The 14,358-nt window shown below is 38.4% G+C and overlaps 1 protein-coding gene across 1 annotated transcript; it reads right to left on the minus strand.

Annotated features, from left to right (window-relative positions):
* Positions 1-1,172: 1,172 nt before the first annotated feature.
* On the minus strand, positions 1,173-7,110 carry LOC127774404 (uncharacterized). Its single transcript, XM_052300648.1, has 16 exons — positions 6,976-7,110; positions 6,218-6,623; positions 6,012-6,134; positions 5,617-5,758; positions 4,972-5,183; positions 4,625-4,683; positions 4,457-4,551; positions 4,270-4,372; positions 4,062-4,156; positions 3,932-3,994; positions 3,605-3,680; positions 3,400-3,508; positions 3,135-3,247; positions 2,806-2,864; positions 1,951-2,059; positions 1,173-1,872 (listed from the first exon to the last, which is right to left on the minus strand). The coding sequence occupies exons 2-16, from the start codon at positions 6,606-6,608 to the stop codon at positions 1,738-1,740; spliced, it is 1,884 nt and encodes a 627-aa protein (XP_052156608.1). The 5' UTR covers positions 6,609-6,623; positions 6,976-7,110; the 3' UTR covers positions 1,173-1,737.
* Positions 7,111-14,358: the final 7,248 nt, after the last annotated feature.

The following is a 14,358-nucleotide window of genomic DNA, read 5'->3' on the forward strand; positions in this document are numbered from 1 at the left end:
TTTGTAATTTAGTTTGAACTTTTTTTGACGAAAAATTTTAGTTTGAACTTAGCACGCAAGCAATGTTAAATCACCATCTTCACATTATCTAAACATATATACGTCTATCATTTTTTATAATGTATAATATACATTCATCCACATATCCCGCAGTAAAGCGCGGGGCATCAACTAGTTTAACATGGTGCCACAACCCGAAACTCCGAATTGAAATTAACACGGTGCCTTGATATTCTACTCCCTCCGTTTCAGATTAGAAGTTGTTTTGGACTTTAGTCAAAGTCAAACTACTCTAATTTGACCAAGCTTGTTAAAAAAAGTAGTAACATTTTTAACTCAAGACAAATATATTATGAAATATATTCAATTATAGATTTAATGAACTTATTTAGTGTTGCAAATATTACTACATTTATCTACAAACTTGATCAAACTTGAAGTCGTTTGACTTCACCAAGTAAGTTTATTAAATCTATAATTAAATATATTTCATAATATATTTGTCTTGGGTTAAAAATGTTACTACTTTTTTAAACAAGCTTGGTCAAATGGATGGAGTATATAAGTTGCATAGGCTGAAAACACCGAAAGGACCGTAGAGCCAATATAGAAAAGGGCCTCGACATTACTCCCTCCATAATATAAGGAATTTTGGGTAGCTAACTTCAATAGTGCAGGTTATGGGTCCAATTGCAGAATTTCAATCCACCAAAATACTCCCTCCATTTCAGGTTACAAGACGTTTTAACTTTAGTCAAAATCAAACTACTCTAAATTTGACTAACTCTGTAGAAAAAAAAGTAGTAATATTTACAACACCAGCATAATTTCATTAAATCTATAATTGAATAAATTTTCATAATATATTTGTCTTTGGTTAAAAATATTACTTTTTTTTTCTATAAAATTAGTCAAACTTAGAGTAGTTTAACTTTGACTAGAGTCAAAACGTCTTATGAGTAGTATTGCTTCTCGTAATGTTTGACTATCCACCTCAGTTTCAATCTTAACAGGCCAAAAGGAACAAAGGATAGAGCAGCAACCTGTGGTTCTGATTTATTCAGACAGGATATCTCCGCATGTTAGAGATAACCATTGGCCCACATGGAGACTACACGCATTCATGTATATAAACTCACAATGTTGAGATATATAGTTTTACACACAATAAAAGCAGCAGGGAAGAACAGGACACCTTTTTAGAGGTCAATTTGGTCCCAACCACACAAACAATGCTCATGTCGATGCAACAAATGTAGTAATACTTGGGCCCTGTACTTGTTTGGTTCAAATGCTAGGCTACAATGTTGTTGCATGGCTGACACCACACACACTGATACTGTTCATCACCAGCTGCCGTTACAAGGATTACAAAACTGTTTTGCTTTAGGACGAAACCTGCTGCTACGATTTTAATTCCCAAACCCTGTTGTAAAGATTGCATAACTCATGCAGTTCTACAGCAAAAAGGTTATAGAAGCTCACCATCACAGGACACCTTCAACGCAAAAATGTATCCTGAACCAAAGGCCACTAATCTGGACATGACAACTGAGTCGGTATATGGTAGGAAAAGAAGCACGTATTGGGGATTTGAAACCCAGAGGCCAGGCCTATTTAGGAAAATGGATAATCATTTGGCACACCACTGGTCACCTCATGGAATGGCGTATGTGGTTGCATCGAGAAATCAACAAGGCCTCGAGAGCAATCTGCCTGTCACACTCACAGATTGATTCATACAATGGATGTGACCCGGACAGAGTTGTCTGCAGACCCAGTAATGTACATTGGTAGCGTCGGGTGCCAATCCACACTTGTAATAGATGCACTATGAGCAAGTGTCCTCAGCCCACTTTCATGGCCTTGTACCTGAGGAAAAATTATAGACGATTTGCATTGGTATCACTTCTGCAAAATGAACCTGGAAGTTTGGGTGATTGTGGAGACCTGATATATAGGAGCCCGGACAAGACCCGATGTAACCAACAGCCTCTTGCCATCAGAATCCAATGATATCTCATGCATGCGTTTGCTAAAGCTCTCTGGACTGCAAAACCTGGTGATAGAAATGCAATTAGGAAAAATGAGGAAATGGTCTGATAAGTTCACTTTGCAAAATATACTGTGTTTGCAGTCCGTTAAATACAGCATCTCCAATCAGGATTGATAAAATGCAGCTCAATCTGATGTGTAAACAATGTTTCTTTCCAAATAATAATGTATATTGCGTAGACAAATACAACTCTCTTAACTGATAAAACATACAATGTGATAAACTTCCAAATTTTCATCCAGTATCAAGAAATTTACCATCATATCAGATATTAGAATCTTTGTATTCAAGTGGAGATCTCAAGATTACTATATAAAAGGGACAATCTTAATTATCCACACGCTGTATCTAAACTATATCTAAATTCATCACCAGTATATGAGAGTTTCAAGCAATTAAACCAAAATATGTCCACAAATACTTCTGGGACTACTGGGTTTCCTCCACACAAATTTAAAGAAATGGTGTGATGTCCATGTGCCAAGCAATAATGCAATAATTGGTTGCTCAAGAGAACAGAGAGAATGAATAGATTAGCATAGAGATCTTGCCAGGATTCTAGAGCGGCTACAGTAAACACGTTTAATTTTATGCATTTATAAAATCTCAACCCCCACAACTCCCTGAATCATATCAAGTTTGAAAAATATTTGTACCAATTCTAATAGCCCCTAATGAGTAAACCTTATTAGCATTAGTTGCCATTTGAGAATCAGCAATGATTTATACCAAGTGCCACATATTCTTACCTACTGCAATCTCTTGACCAAAGAATCTGGCCTTGATTGTGCAGGCTCCACTCAAATATCTAAGAACCATATAGTTAACATTAGATAAAATAATGGGACTATGAAAAATAACAAAAGAAATAATTGTACAAGTAAAAAATGAATTCATGGACTTGTGACGTCAACATTAACCTTAACAAACGCTAGAGCAGTTAATTTTCTTACACTGATTAAGTATTGAAAAAATAAGAAAATTGTTTTTATAACCAAAGAGTCCAGTCCTTCATAAGAACGTACCACAGTGCTATACAATGTTAGAATCAACGTGATTACTAAAAGGGGCTACATACCTTTCCATCTGAGCCCAAACTAAATATACTAGTTTCAGCAGGCCCGAAAAGAACAGAGCTGACAGGGGAATCATGGGCAGGCCATCCAGTGATCTGAAGACCAGCAGACATGTCTTTGTGCAGTTAAGTAAACTATTGATATGGGATCTCATACAAACAATGCAACAGGTAGTGATACCATATTCCAGATCAAAAGCAAATAACTTAATATATACGTATGATGCTGAATGACTATTAATAAAATAATTAAAATAAAAAAGGATACCAAACATGTGAATCATCCCATCTGTTGCAGAAGCTGCCAAGATTTTTCCATTATGATTGAAGCAAACTGAAGTAATAGCAGGTGGGTCCTCCCCAAGTGGTAGAACTGTCTTCATAATAGAAGAAAAGGATATTATCATGGAGGAAGAGCTTACTAGCCGAATCCACACATAGGTTTAAGACAAGGGGATAAGCAATAGAAGTACCAGAGGTTTCCATGTTTTCATATGCCATACAGTCAAGGAAGCAAATCCTGTTCTGTCAAATATAGTTGATCCAGGCCTGAAAGTAATTCAAAGCTCAAAATAAGCAAATGCCACCTAGATTTTAATCATACAGTGGTGTAGGAAATCTAGAAGATACAACATGATAAAAGCTTTTATAAAGTTAAATGGCATGTACAATGAAAATATAACCAAAGCTTTTGTCACAAAACAGAAATGCAGTGGTCCCTGCTATTGTAGGAAAAGGAAGCTATCAATTTGAAATAACTGGAAATGGATTTCTTATGAAAATAAGGATTCAAAAAGTACCGTCTAGATGCAGCTGCAGAGACAAACACAGGTTCTACAGGGCTACACTTCAAATCTAACACACTGCAAGAGATCAAGAAGCTCCATTAGCATAAACTTAAGTGATAAGCAAGAAAGTAACAGTTGTAACCTGGGAAAGTCTTTTGATGTACTGAGGTCGCAAACAACTCTCTTTGCATCAGCATTCCAAGCTTTAATGCCACCATTAGCTGTGCCTATGAGCAGCTATTGTCAAGAGAAATGGGTGATAAAATGAAATATCTTAAATATGTTTTTTCAAAGGTCAAATGCTGTAAAAAATGATATAACAAAAAAAATCCAATATAGACATCACATACCAAGCGGTCAGATCTGCATTCCCAAGAAAGAGCACTGACTTCAGACCCACAGTATATAGTGGCATTTTTGGATGATGGTGTTGAGGAATCATATGTCCAGATTCTTTTTAAGAATTGTAAAACCAATGGATCAAAATCTAGAAACATCAGTTAGGCAACCAAAGGAAAATGGAGATGGCACAATTACCTCACTGTACCATCAACGGAAGAACTTGCAACATTTGATCCAGATGCAGAAAATCGACAGCAGCTAATTGAACTGTTATGGCCTAAAAATGTTTCCTGTTAGCAGGTTTGATTAGTCATATAGGGAATTAAAAAGGATGATATACTACTAGGAATTGATTATTGTTACCTGAAAATCCACTTTCACTTCTGGAAAGTCATCCTCTGTCACCAAAATCTGCTCGTTCTCTGCAACAAAGAAACATGTGATGCTTCAGTGTTGCCACATGTAAGAATAAATTTAGTATTGTAAATATGAATAAAGGCATCCAAAGTACTGAAGAATATGAAAGTGTGGCAATATTTTTGGATAATGCAAAAAAAACAATCCAAACCATAAGGGCATCAGAAAGGATTATGAAAATGGGAGTAAGTTTTGGTGTAAGTGAAATAACAACAGAACATTGCTCATTTTGCATAACCAATGGTAAAGAGACTTATATGTGCCATTGAAAGAATATAGAACTAAGACGTAACCTGCATTGCTTATCTGAAAAGATTTGTGCAATTTCTCATCTCTTGTAGAAGATTTCACTGAGCTCGAAGACTGTGAATCAAAACCCTGTGCAGCGCTTCTCGAAGCTGAGGATTCTTCGAAAACTCCTGGCATATCTTGTCCTTCAAGAGAAGAGTCAGCTGCACTAGTGTTGGGAACATTCATGTTGCCCAAATCAACACCAGTACTATTCCTGTATTTATCAATTGAGACATAAATTCCTTTGGGCAGAAGGTAGCGTAATGTTGACATTTATGTGAAATCCAAGAAATGAGTTTGAAGTGCTCTGAATCTAAATGCTTGACGCTTGAATATCGAGTTTGAACTGTTCAGCCACTGCGAAACTAACTTGGTAAGGCAAGCGAGGGCATGAAAACAAATGAAACACAGCAGTTTCTAGTTTCCGAGTGTGAGGCTGTGTATGTATGTGGGTGGAGGTTAGAAATCATATTTTACTTCATGCTTTACATTAACTGGATACTGAACGTAATAAGAAATGAAGGTACTGTTAGATTAATTAGTGAACATAATTTTCCTAGTTTCATCCAATCTCCACAAAAGCTACGCATGCATGTGCAAACAGATTAGTTATGCTGCAGTGTAATGTATAAAGAGCATAGATTTACCTTCTCAACTGAGATATTTCAGTCTCCTTCATCTCTAACAATGCTTGTAGCTCTGATAATTTGTTATTCAGTTGCTTTATGTCGTTCTTTAGGCATTTAATGGTATTCTTTTCAGTGCTAATTTTGAGAAGAGCTGGAATTCGTGGAAAAATTAAGGAGAAAACATTGTTGAACAAAACATAATATGTTTGTTAACCCAAATATAGGTAACAATCACATTAACAAACATACAATACAATTTACTTGATGATCAACTAGAATGTGGATAAAGGTGTTATGCACTTATGTTGTATCCCATTTAGGGAGTTCTTGCATATTATAGAAAGCAAACATGTTTACTACCAACTTGAGGAAGAATAGAAGAATAAAACAAATAACATGTTGTTCAAGGATATGAAGACCATTAAATATCCCGCTCAAAAAATTTCGGAATGAAAGAATCAAAGTGTCCGACCATTCTTTGGAGAAATATACACGGAATTGTGGATCCAAGCTTGGGCTCGTGATATATGGCATAGCTGTGTATCACAATTAAGAACAAGAAGATAAGAATGAGGTTGACACTTGATGGAATATAGCAAAAGGAACTAAGAATACGCACCAAACCATGCTTGCCAGTCTTCACGCTTCTGCAGCAGATAATTGCCATTAGCACCGAAGAATTCAACTACTTTGTCTTGTCTTCCAGATTTCAATGCATTGACAACATAATACCGTAACACCGACAGCTCCAATTTAATGAGAGCCGAGAAAAGCTCCGCATCCGCAGGTGAAGTGAAGCACTGCTTAAAAAAGGTAAACAGACCTTGCAACCTATCCAATTGGTACTTTGGTATATACACCGAGAAAACCAAATCTAGGATCTTGTCTACTTGAAAGTTCCTCCCGATCTCGGTAGACAATTCCGACTCGTACGATTGCAGAGTACTCGTGAAGCCTCTGAACACAAGAAATTCCTTGACTAGTTCTTCAGCATACTGCATGTTCTCCATTCTTGTCCAGTTTCACTGAAAAAATAGGAGGAAAACCGTTCAAAAATAGGACAAAGAGTAAAAGCGCGAAATGAAGCTAATGCAACTGCCATCGTTGCTTCCTCTCGCTGGAGCATGTGATTTGCAACCAACGATCAATACTATATGTATCTGCAAGCAGTGAAGCCTAAATTGGCATGGGTGGACCTAGACCAAATTTTCTTGGGAACAAACTAAACTGGGTATTAGTACTAGAGCTAAGGCATAAGGCAACGAGAGAAGCAGCTTCCAGATCTACTCCTGGAAGACAAGCTGCTAGGGCTAACTCAAAATCGAGCAGAAAGAGATGAGGAGGATTTTTGTGCGGAACGGATGGATGGATGCTCACCGGCGGGGCAGGCTAGCGAGGATGCGGTGGAAGCAGCAGACGCCGGCACAGGTGGAGCTCCGGTCGCGGGATGGAGATCGACGCAGGCGAGGCGGCGGCGGCGGCGGGCCAACTCCGGGAGTCGAGTCCGAGGGGTGGGTGATTGCGACTATGGTGCAAGGAGTCATGGGCCAAGTATGGGCTTTTTCTCTAGCTTGGTCTTGGATCGGCCGACTAGTGGACCAGCTGAAACCAAAAAAAAAACGTAAGTCTATTTAACCTCCCTATTCTCTTCGTTAAACCACATCCTCGGTCGCAAATCACGTGTACTCAACTTGGGCAAACTGCCTTCCTGTGGCACTCGCCGACTCTGCAGGGAGCTGGCTTTCGGGGCTTCCGCGGGAATCCATTTCGTTCCGGGGGCGAGGTTCGGGAGCGGTTCGTTGCCAACTTCAAGGCATTTACGTCTCGTCAGGTCAGGTTCTCATTCAACAACGAAAAATCGAGTCATTGAAGGACTACATCAGGGCCGAGTTCAGTTCCAAAATTTTTCTTCAAACTTTTAACTTTTTTATCACATCAAAACTTTTCTACACATATAAATTTTAACTTTTCCATCACATTGTTCCAATTTCAATCAAACTTTTAGTTTACTAATTTTAACGTGAACTAAACATACCCCTAGTGTTTCTCGGAGGCACGCAACATGATCCTGAAAGTAAGGATGAGATCGTTCTCACTGCTTTTCAAAACGGGATTTGTGATGAGTAGCTGATTTGAACATTTTCAAGGAAACCATCGACAACTGTCAAGAAACATTTTGAGATGAAGCTGAGAAACCCAGCTTTTCCAGATTCTCAGAAGCTGGCTTCCAACCAGCTGCTTCTCAGAATCTTAAGCTCTCTTAAATAGGCCCCTAGACCCTCCCTTAAATAGAGAGGCATACCTGTTATAACCGCATGGCAATTTAGTATAGGCAAAAGGTAGCGGTTGCCAACGTCGTCCGACCGAGGGTCGTTTATAACTCTGATACATTATAATCATTCAGGATCTGGGAGGAGCACTCATAATTAGTACCTTGCAGATGTAGGTTTCGACTAAATTTCGTTAGTAAATACTCCCTCCGTTTCAGGTTATAAGATGTTTTAACTTTGGTCAAAGTCAAACTACTTTAAGTTTAACCAAGTGTAATATTGTCAACCCAAGATAAACTTATTATAAAAATATAATTAATTATTAATTTAATAAAACTAATTTGGTAATGTAAATATTACTCCCTCCATCTACTTTTGATAGTCATATTTCATCTTGGCACACAGACCAAGGATAAGTAATTCTTCTTATCATCCATTTAAATATGCTACTAGTCATTCCTCGTAAACAAGCGATTCATTAATATTTACATTTCTCAATGCCCATGTAGCCAATCATGTGTGGAAGAACGAGGAGTCATGCATTAAATCCAAGAAAGTCATTAAGATGATAAGTTGTTGGATTGAAATATGCCTATCAAAAATAAAATTTTCAGATTTGGAAATATGACTATCAAAAGTAGATGGAGGGAGTATTATATTTTACTATAAACTTAGTCAAACTTCAAACAATTTGACTTTAACCAAAGTCAAAACATCTTATAAGATGAAACGGAGGGAGTATCATACATCGCTATCGTCATCCTGCTTGAATCTCTTATGACATTCTTACGTTTAGCTACCAATGTTGATTTTGAGGTAGCCTCGAGCTATTTTAGTAGCCCTAATTTCATCCGACGGCTCCTCTGTCGACTGAAGCCAGTTTGAGCAACGGCGTGTGTTGACGAAAAAATCGAACACACCGGCCTGGGAGATTTGCTTAGCTCCTGTGTAGGCCTAAATCTTGATGAGATGCGGACGTGCCAGTCAGTTTGATCCTGCAACTGACAAGATATGCAAATAGTATATCAAAACAGCCGATCAGCTGACAAGCCGATGGAGTAGTTCAAGCCGATAACCGATAATAGCCGATGCCGATACCAGCCGATAGCGATAGGGTTTAAGCAATCGGCTATATGTCCAATGTAGATAATGATATAAAGGCAATCGGATGATGATGATGTAATAAAATAACAATATAATCCAATATAAACCAATCGGCAAATAATGATATGATAAATAAGCATCGATCCGAAGGTTAAAGCACAAATCAGCTGGAGGTCCGATGTCATAAAATCCACAAGATTAGATTAAACAGTGAAACCTTTGTTGTCATCGGCTAAATCCAACTTATATGTATATGTAATCCTTATGAGCCGATGCAACGTCGAGATAACTCACCGGCTGAAACCCCGATGAAACCCTTATTGGCAATCAAGAAGCAGGCTAGAGATTATGGTTCTAAGCACGACTTAGTAGATCAAACTTAACTGATGCAGCACTAAATATGAAAAGAAACATAATATCTAGACAATCAAGCCGTTGACTGAGTTTCAGAGTGGTAGATGTCTAAGCTAATCTAATCTAGTAACACGATTTAGCCGATACCGGCAGAAATCCTAAAACGAGAAGCAGCCGATAGAGCTAAATTGATATGTTAAGACTAGATTAACAGAGACATATGTTAAATAGGTAGGCAAATATATCATCCAAACCAGAGCAATCCAAGAGGTCGAATATACTGATGCAGCCTTGAACGACGTCAACGTAAATGATACAATTGCCTGGGCCGGCGGATCATTGGACTTACCCCTAAGCCAGAGATCGAACATCGATGCAGCCCCGCGTCAGGTGCCAAGTCCCGCCGGACGATAAAATAAAGTAGAAAAGATAAAAGGTGGCGATGCACCGAATTATATTGATCGTGAAGATAAATTACATAGACCCCGAGTGTACATATTTATACCTGTGGGTTGATACAAGTCCTTGTCGGACAAGAAAGAAACTTTCCTAAAGATAAAAGGAAAACATAAAGTCCCTATCGGACACTAAACACACCTTCCTAAAGATAAAAGGAAACTAATAAACTATTCCTAATTAATAGATAAACTGACATGCCGCATTCTTCTTGAACTCGGACTCTTCTGGATAAATTCCCTTTAGTTGATTCGACTCCATCAAGAACACGATTGCTGGCGATTTGATGACTCCCATCGGCTGATTCCATAACTCTGAAGCCGATACTGACTCTAAGCCGATGATGACTTTGGGCTTACCAAATTTCGTCGTTAACAGCGTGTTATTTTGGCTGTGTTCGGTGGTGGGTGTTGGGAACCCATCACCCACGTACGAAAAACGGAGTAGTCCATTAACGCGTGATTAATTAAGTATTAGCTAATACCTCTGTTTCAAGTTATAAGATTTTCTAGCATTGCTCGTATTCATATAGATGTTAATGAATCTAGGCACACATATATGTCTAGATTTATTAGCATATATATGAATGTGGGTAATGCTAGAAAGTCTTATAATATGAAACGAAGGAAGTATTTTTTTTTTAAAAAATAAGTAGTTTGAAAAGCGTGCACACGGAAAAGGAGAAAAAGGAGGGGGGGAGTTGGTAACTCCTGCTAGCGAACACACTCACCACCCGAAAAATAAAAAACGATAGAGAGTCAGAGACACAATAATCAAAATTCGGCCACATAGACAGCCACATTAGGCAGGCACTCGGCTGATCTGGTCAGCGCCGCTACTCGCCGGACGCGATGCCTTTAGGGAGTTCAGCGCGTAGGGCCCGCCGCGGCGGACGGACGACAATGTTTTGAGGCTTTATTCGCTCACGGCAGCCGTTGATTCCCCGACCGCATCATTTCTACCCAAAAACAAAGTTACAGCACTCATTTTCTTTTTCCTAAAGAGAAAAATGAACAGAACTTGATAGAAGAACAACGTGATCGTTTCTAACTTTCTATTTCTCGGGGACACGTAACTGTTAAGGGCACTCTTAACCCTCCACCTTAGCTAATTTCTATAGCATTAAGGACATGTACAATGATTATTTATAACAATGTCTTAGCTTTTCTAATTAGAAATGCTTGTTGACATAAAATAGAGAGAGAGAATAGATAAAACATCATTGTTGCGGGTAACAACGACTCTTAGCCTCTATAATATGAAAAGCATGGCTGCATGAGGGGAAAAAATGGAAAGAATAGAATCAAAAGAATATTTTTTGAGGTAATGGTTAGAGCTTTTGTTATCTTACTGTTGTAAAGATACGATCTATAAATAATCTTATATTGTATAAGAAACTATACTTATTCACCCTAATTACACTACCACATATGTAAAGAGCAAAGATGGCAAGAGAGTTAATGAAGAGAGAGGGAAAAAAGAGTTAATGAAGAGAGAGGGAAAAAAATGAGGAAACTATTTCTTAGGAAAAAAATGCTCTACACGTAAACGAAAAATGAAAATAAAAAATAGGTGGGTAAAAGGAGAGAGAAGAAGGTGATTGGACGAGAATTTATTTTGAATAAACCACCCATTGGGCAAATAGTTCTCATGCATAATGTCTATGTGATATGGCAAGTATGAAAATTATAATATTTTTTGGAGTAAATTGCACTCATGGTACACCAACTTGACAAGTGGGTGCGATATAGTATAAGAAGTTGAGAATTGAACGTCCGAGTGCAACAACTTGACAAGTAGGTGCGTTTTAGTACAAGAACTTGATAATTTAGAATTTTGGTGCATTAATTTGGCTAAGCATACGCTAGGTGATTTTTTTTCACGTTGTCAATACGTCATTACATAGTAATCCTATGGATATTACCTTATAATATTGAATTTAATCTTTAAAAATTATACTGCACATATAATTTGCATCCAATTTGTCAGGGTTACGGATAAGGTATACCCTCTACCCTTGGATGTATGCTATACGGAAATACGATATAGCGGTGCATATACGGACGTTCTCTGGACACGCTAAGGAAATCCATCACGGAGTCTACCAATGGAAAGGTTTCTACCCGTGTAGGACTGGGTCGTTACTATATCGTACAGGGTCTGATGTCTTCGAGTCCTACTTGGAGACCGCCTGACCAGTGATATAAAAGGGATGCCCCGGGGGAACTTAGGGGATCGAATCTCATAGCCTACACAACGACCACAGCCTACGAAGCCGGAGACTACAGGAGCCAAGTCGCCGGGTGATCTAGTCGAATCAACTCGACTACGATCTCGTCGGTACCACCGAGTTCTATTATTTCCTTTGTAATCTGTGGTTCTCTCAATATAATCCCACATCAACTGGATTAGGGCTATTACCTGCTAAGGGGCCTGAACCAGTATAATCTTTGTCTCTTGTTTCCTTGATGTCGTACTACGTAGATCCTCGTACCAGTGTACCCCAATACCCTCTATATCCGGTCTATGGGTACCCACCGTCGACACAATTACCTTTTAAGAATTTTTTGTTTTCTTCACCTTCTCAAATATCAACCAAATATAATAATTTCTACATTCAGTTTAATTGAAATTCAGTTACTAGTTACTATGATAAAAATATAAATAAGCTTCAAATAATTAAGTTGCCACATAACTTCTTAATTATTGTATCAAAATCGTACCTACCTTGCAAGTTGCTGCATTTATGTGATCACTTATAAAATTCTTATACTAAATTACACCTATCTACCAAGTTGTTACACTAGATTGCTCATTTCTCAAGTTCTTGCACCATTTTGCACCCACATGCCAAGTTGATACACCGGCGATGTAATTTACTCTATTTTTTGGGTTGGATTGCCCTAATACTTTGCTTTCTTGATGATTTATTTATCTTGACTCAATTAACAAGCTTTGATCGATGGTGTTTGAAAGTTCTAAGTGTTTAGGACAGCTTAATTTTCTCATAAAGAAAACTAAAATACTAATATTCTACAGTTACGGTATTTTGTGCTTATAATGAAACGGTCAAAACTTTAATCAACATCGATCAGGTATAACTGGCATCCGGAGTATTCACAAACACTAATGGAGTTTCTATTTTAGGACAAGAAGAAAGGACAATATGTATGTCGCATTTTTTATAAAAAAAGAGCACTGCTACATGAACTTTTAATAAAAATCTTATACTCCATAACACAAACAAAGTTCACAATCATTTGATCAACTAGATATTCATCCACAGCGAGATATATATCTGACTTTATCAATCTCAAGTTACCAACTCAGTCTTCCGAAGTTACTCTTGAGGGTAGGGTACATGTACATGCACATGTTCACAGTGATGAGCGTAACACGTTTTGAATGCCTGTGTTTCTAAAAGAAAGTAAAATCTATATTTAGTCACGGCATACCAAATGAAAGTTTTGTAAGAAAAAAAGGTATCGTATAAGCGAATAACCTCTTCTTTTTAAAACCCGTCTTCTTGTAAGAAGAGTAAGAGATTAGAGAAAATCCTCTACTATGGAATCCTACCGAAAATGGTTTTGAACAAAGGTTTTGTTCTCCCTTCGCCGAGAATCTCTCGTGTCATGCTCACTGTGCTTTCCAGCAAAAAAGGGTCATATTTCAAGAGCTCAAAGGCGGTTAAAGGTAGTCCTTAAGCACTAATTCTTCAACCTGAATTGACTCGGTGTGTAGTCTTTTTATCTGATCATCTGACTTTTTAATTAATACATTTTGTGGGCACAAATAAATGAATTAAATACTACAAAGTTGAAAGTTAATTTAAAATACTATTATAAGAAACTGATATATTTTTTCAAAAAAACCATACTGTACATAAATATGCTCGTAAATCTATAACATGTAATAGGCGCTGTTAGAATAAATGGGTTAGGCCCGATTTATTTCTATTAAAATCTCAAAGGCCCATAATAAATATTAAAGATAATAATACCACCTTAGGAATTAAAAGTGGAGTAACTCAACTTAAATAGGGAGTTATTGGAGGCTCCATATTGACCGGTTGAGATGGGGATCGGAAAGCCCCGCGCGCGCGCCGAGCCGTGGTGTGGCGTCTCGTCTCTCTCTCCTTTTGCATCGGTTCATAATTCAACTCCACGAGATTACCTCTGATTCAACTCCACGAGATTACCTCTGTAACGGGCACGGGTAGGCGATTCAATACTCATTGATTGCGTCGTTACTGCGGTAACGGAAGCTAATCCTCCTCCGTGTATTCTTTCCACCGCTTGGTTCATCTTCCTCTGTGTTTTTGGGGAGTGCTTCCGCACGATTGCTCCGCTCGTTTTCTTTGTCTATGTTCTGCATCACGATGTCTACTGGTGGTGGCGTTTCTGGTGCAGCAGGAGGTGGTGCGCCAGGAGCAGGAGGTGGCGCGCCGATCGATAACACCAACGGAGGCACTGCATCGCGATGTCTACTGGTGGTGGCGTTTCCGGTGTGGCAGGAGGTGGTGCGCCAGGAGCAGGAGGTGGCGCACCGATCGACAACACCAACGGAGGCAATTCTG

Source organism: Oryza glaberrima, chromosome 5, assembly GCF_000147395.1.
Source record: "Oryza glaberrima chromosome 5, OglaRS2, whole genome shotgun sequence".
NCBI classification, from domain to species: Eukaryota; Viridiplantae; Streptophyta; class Magnoliopsida; order Poales; family Poaceae; genus Oryza; species Oryza glaberrima.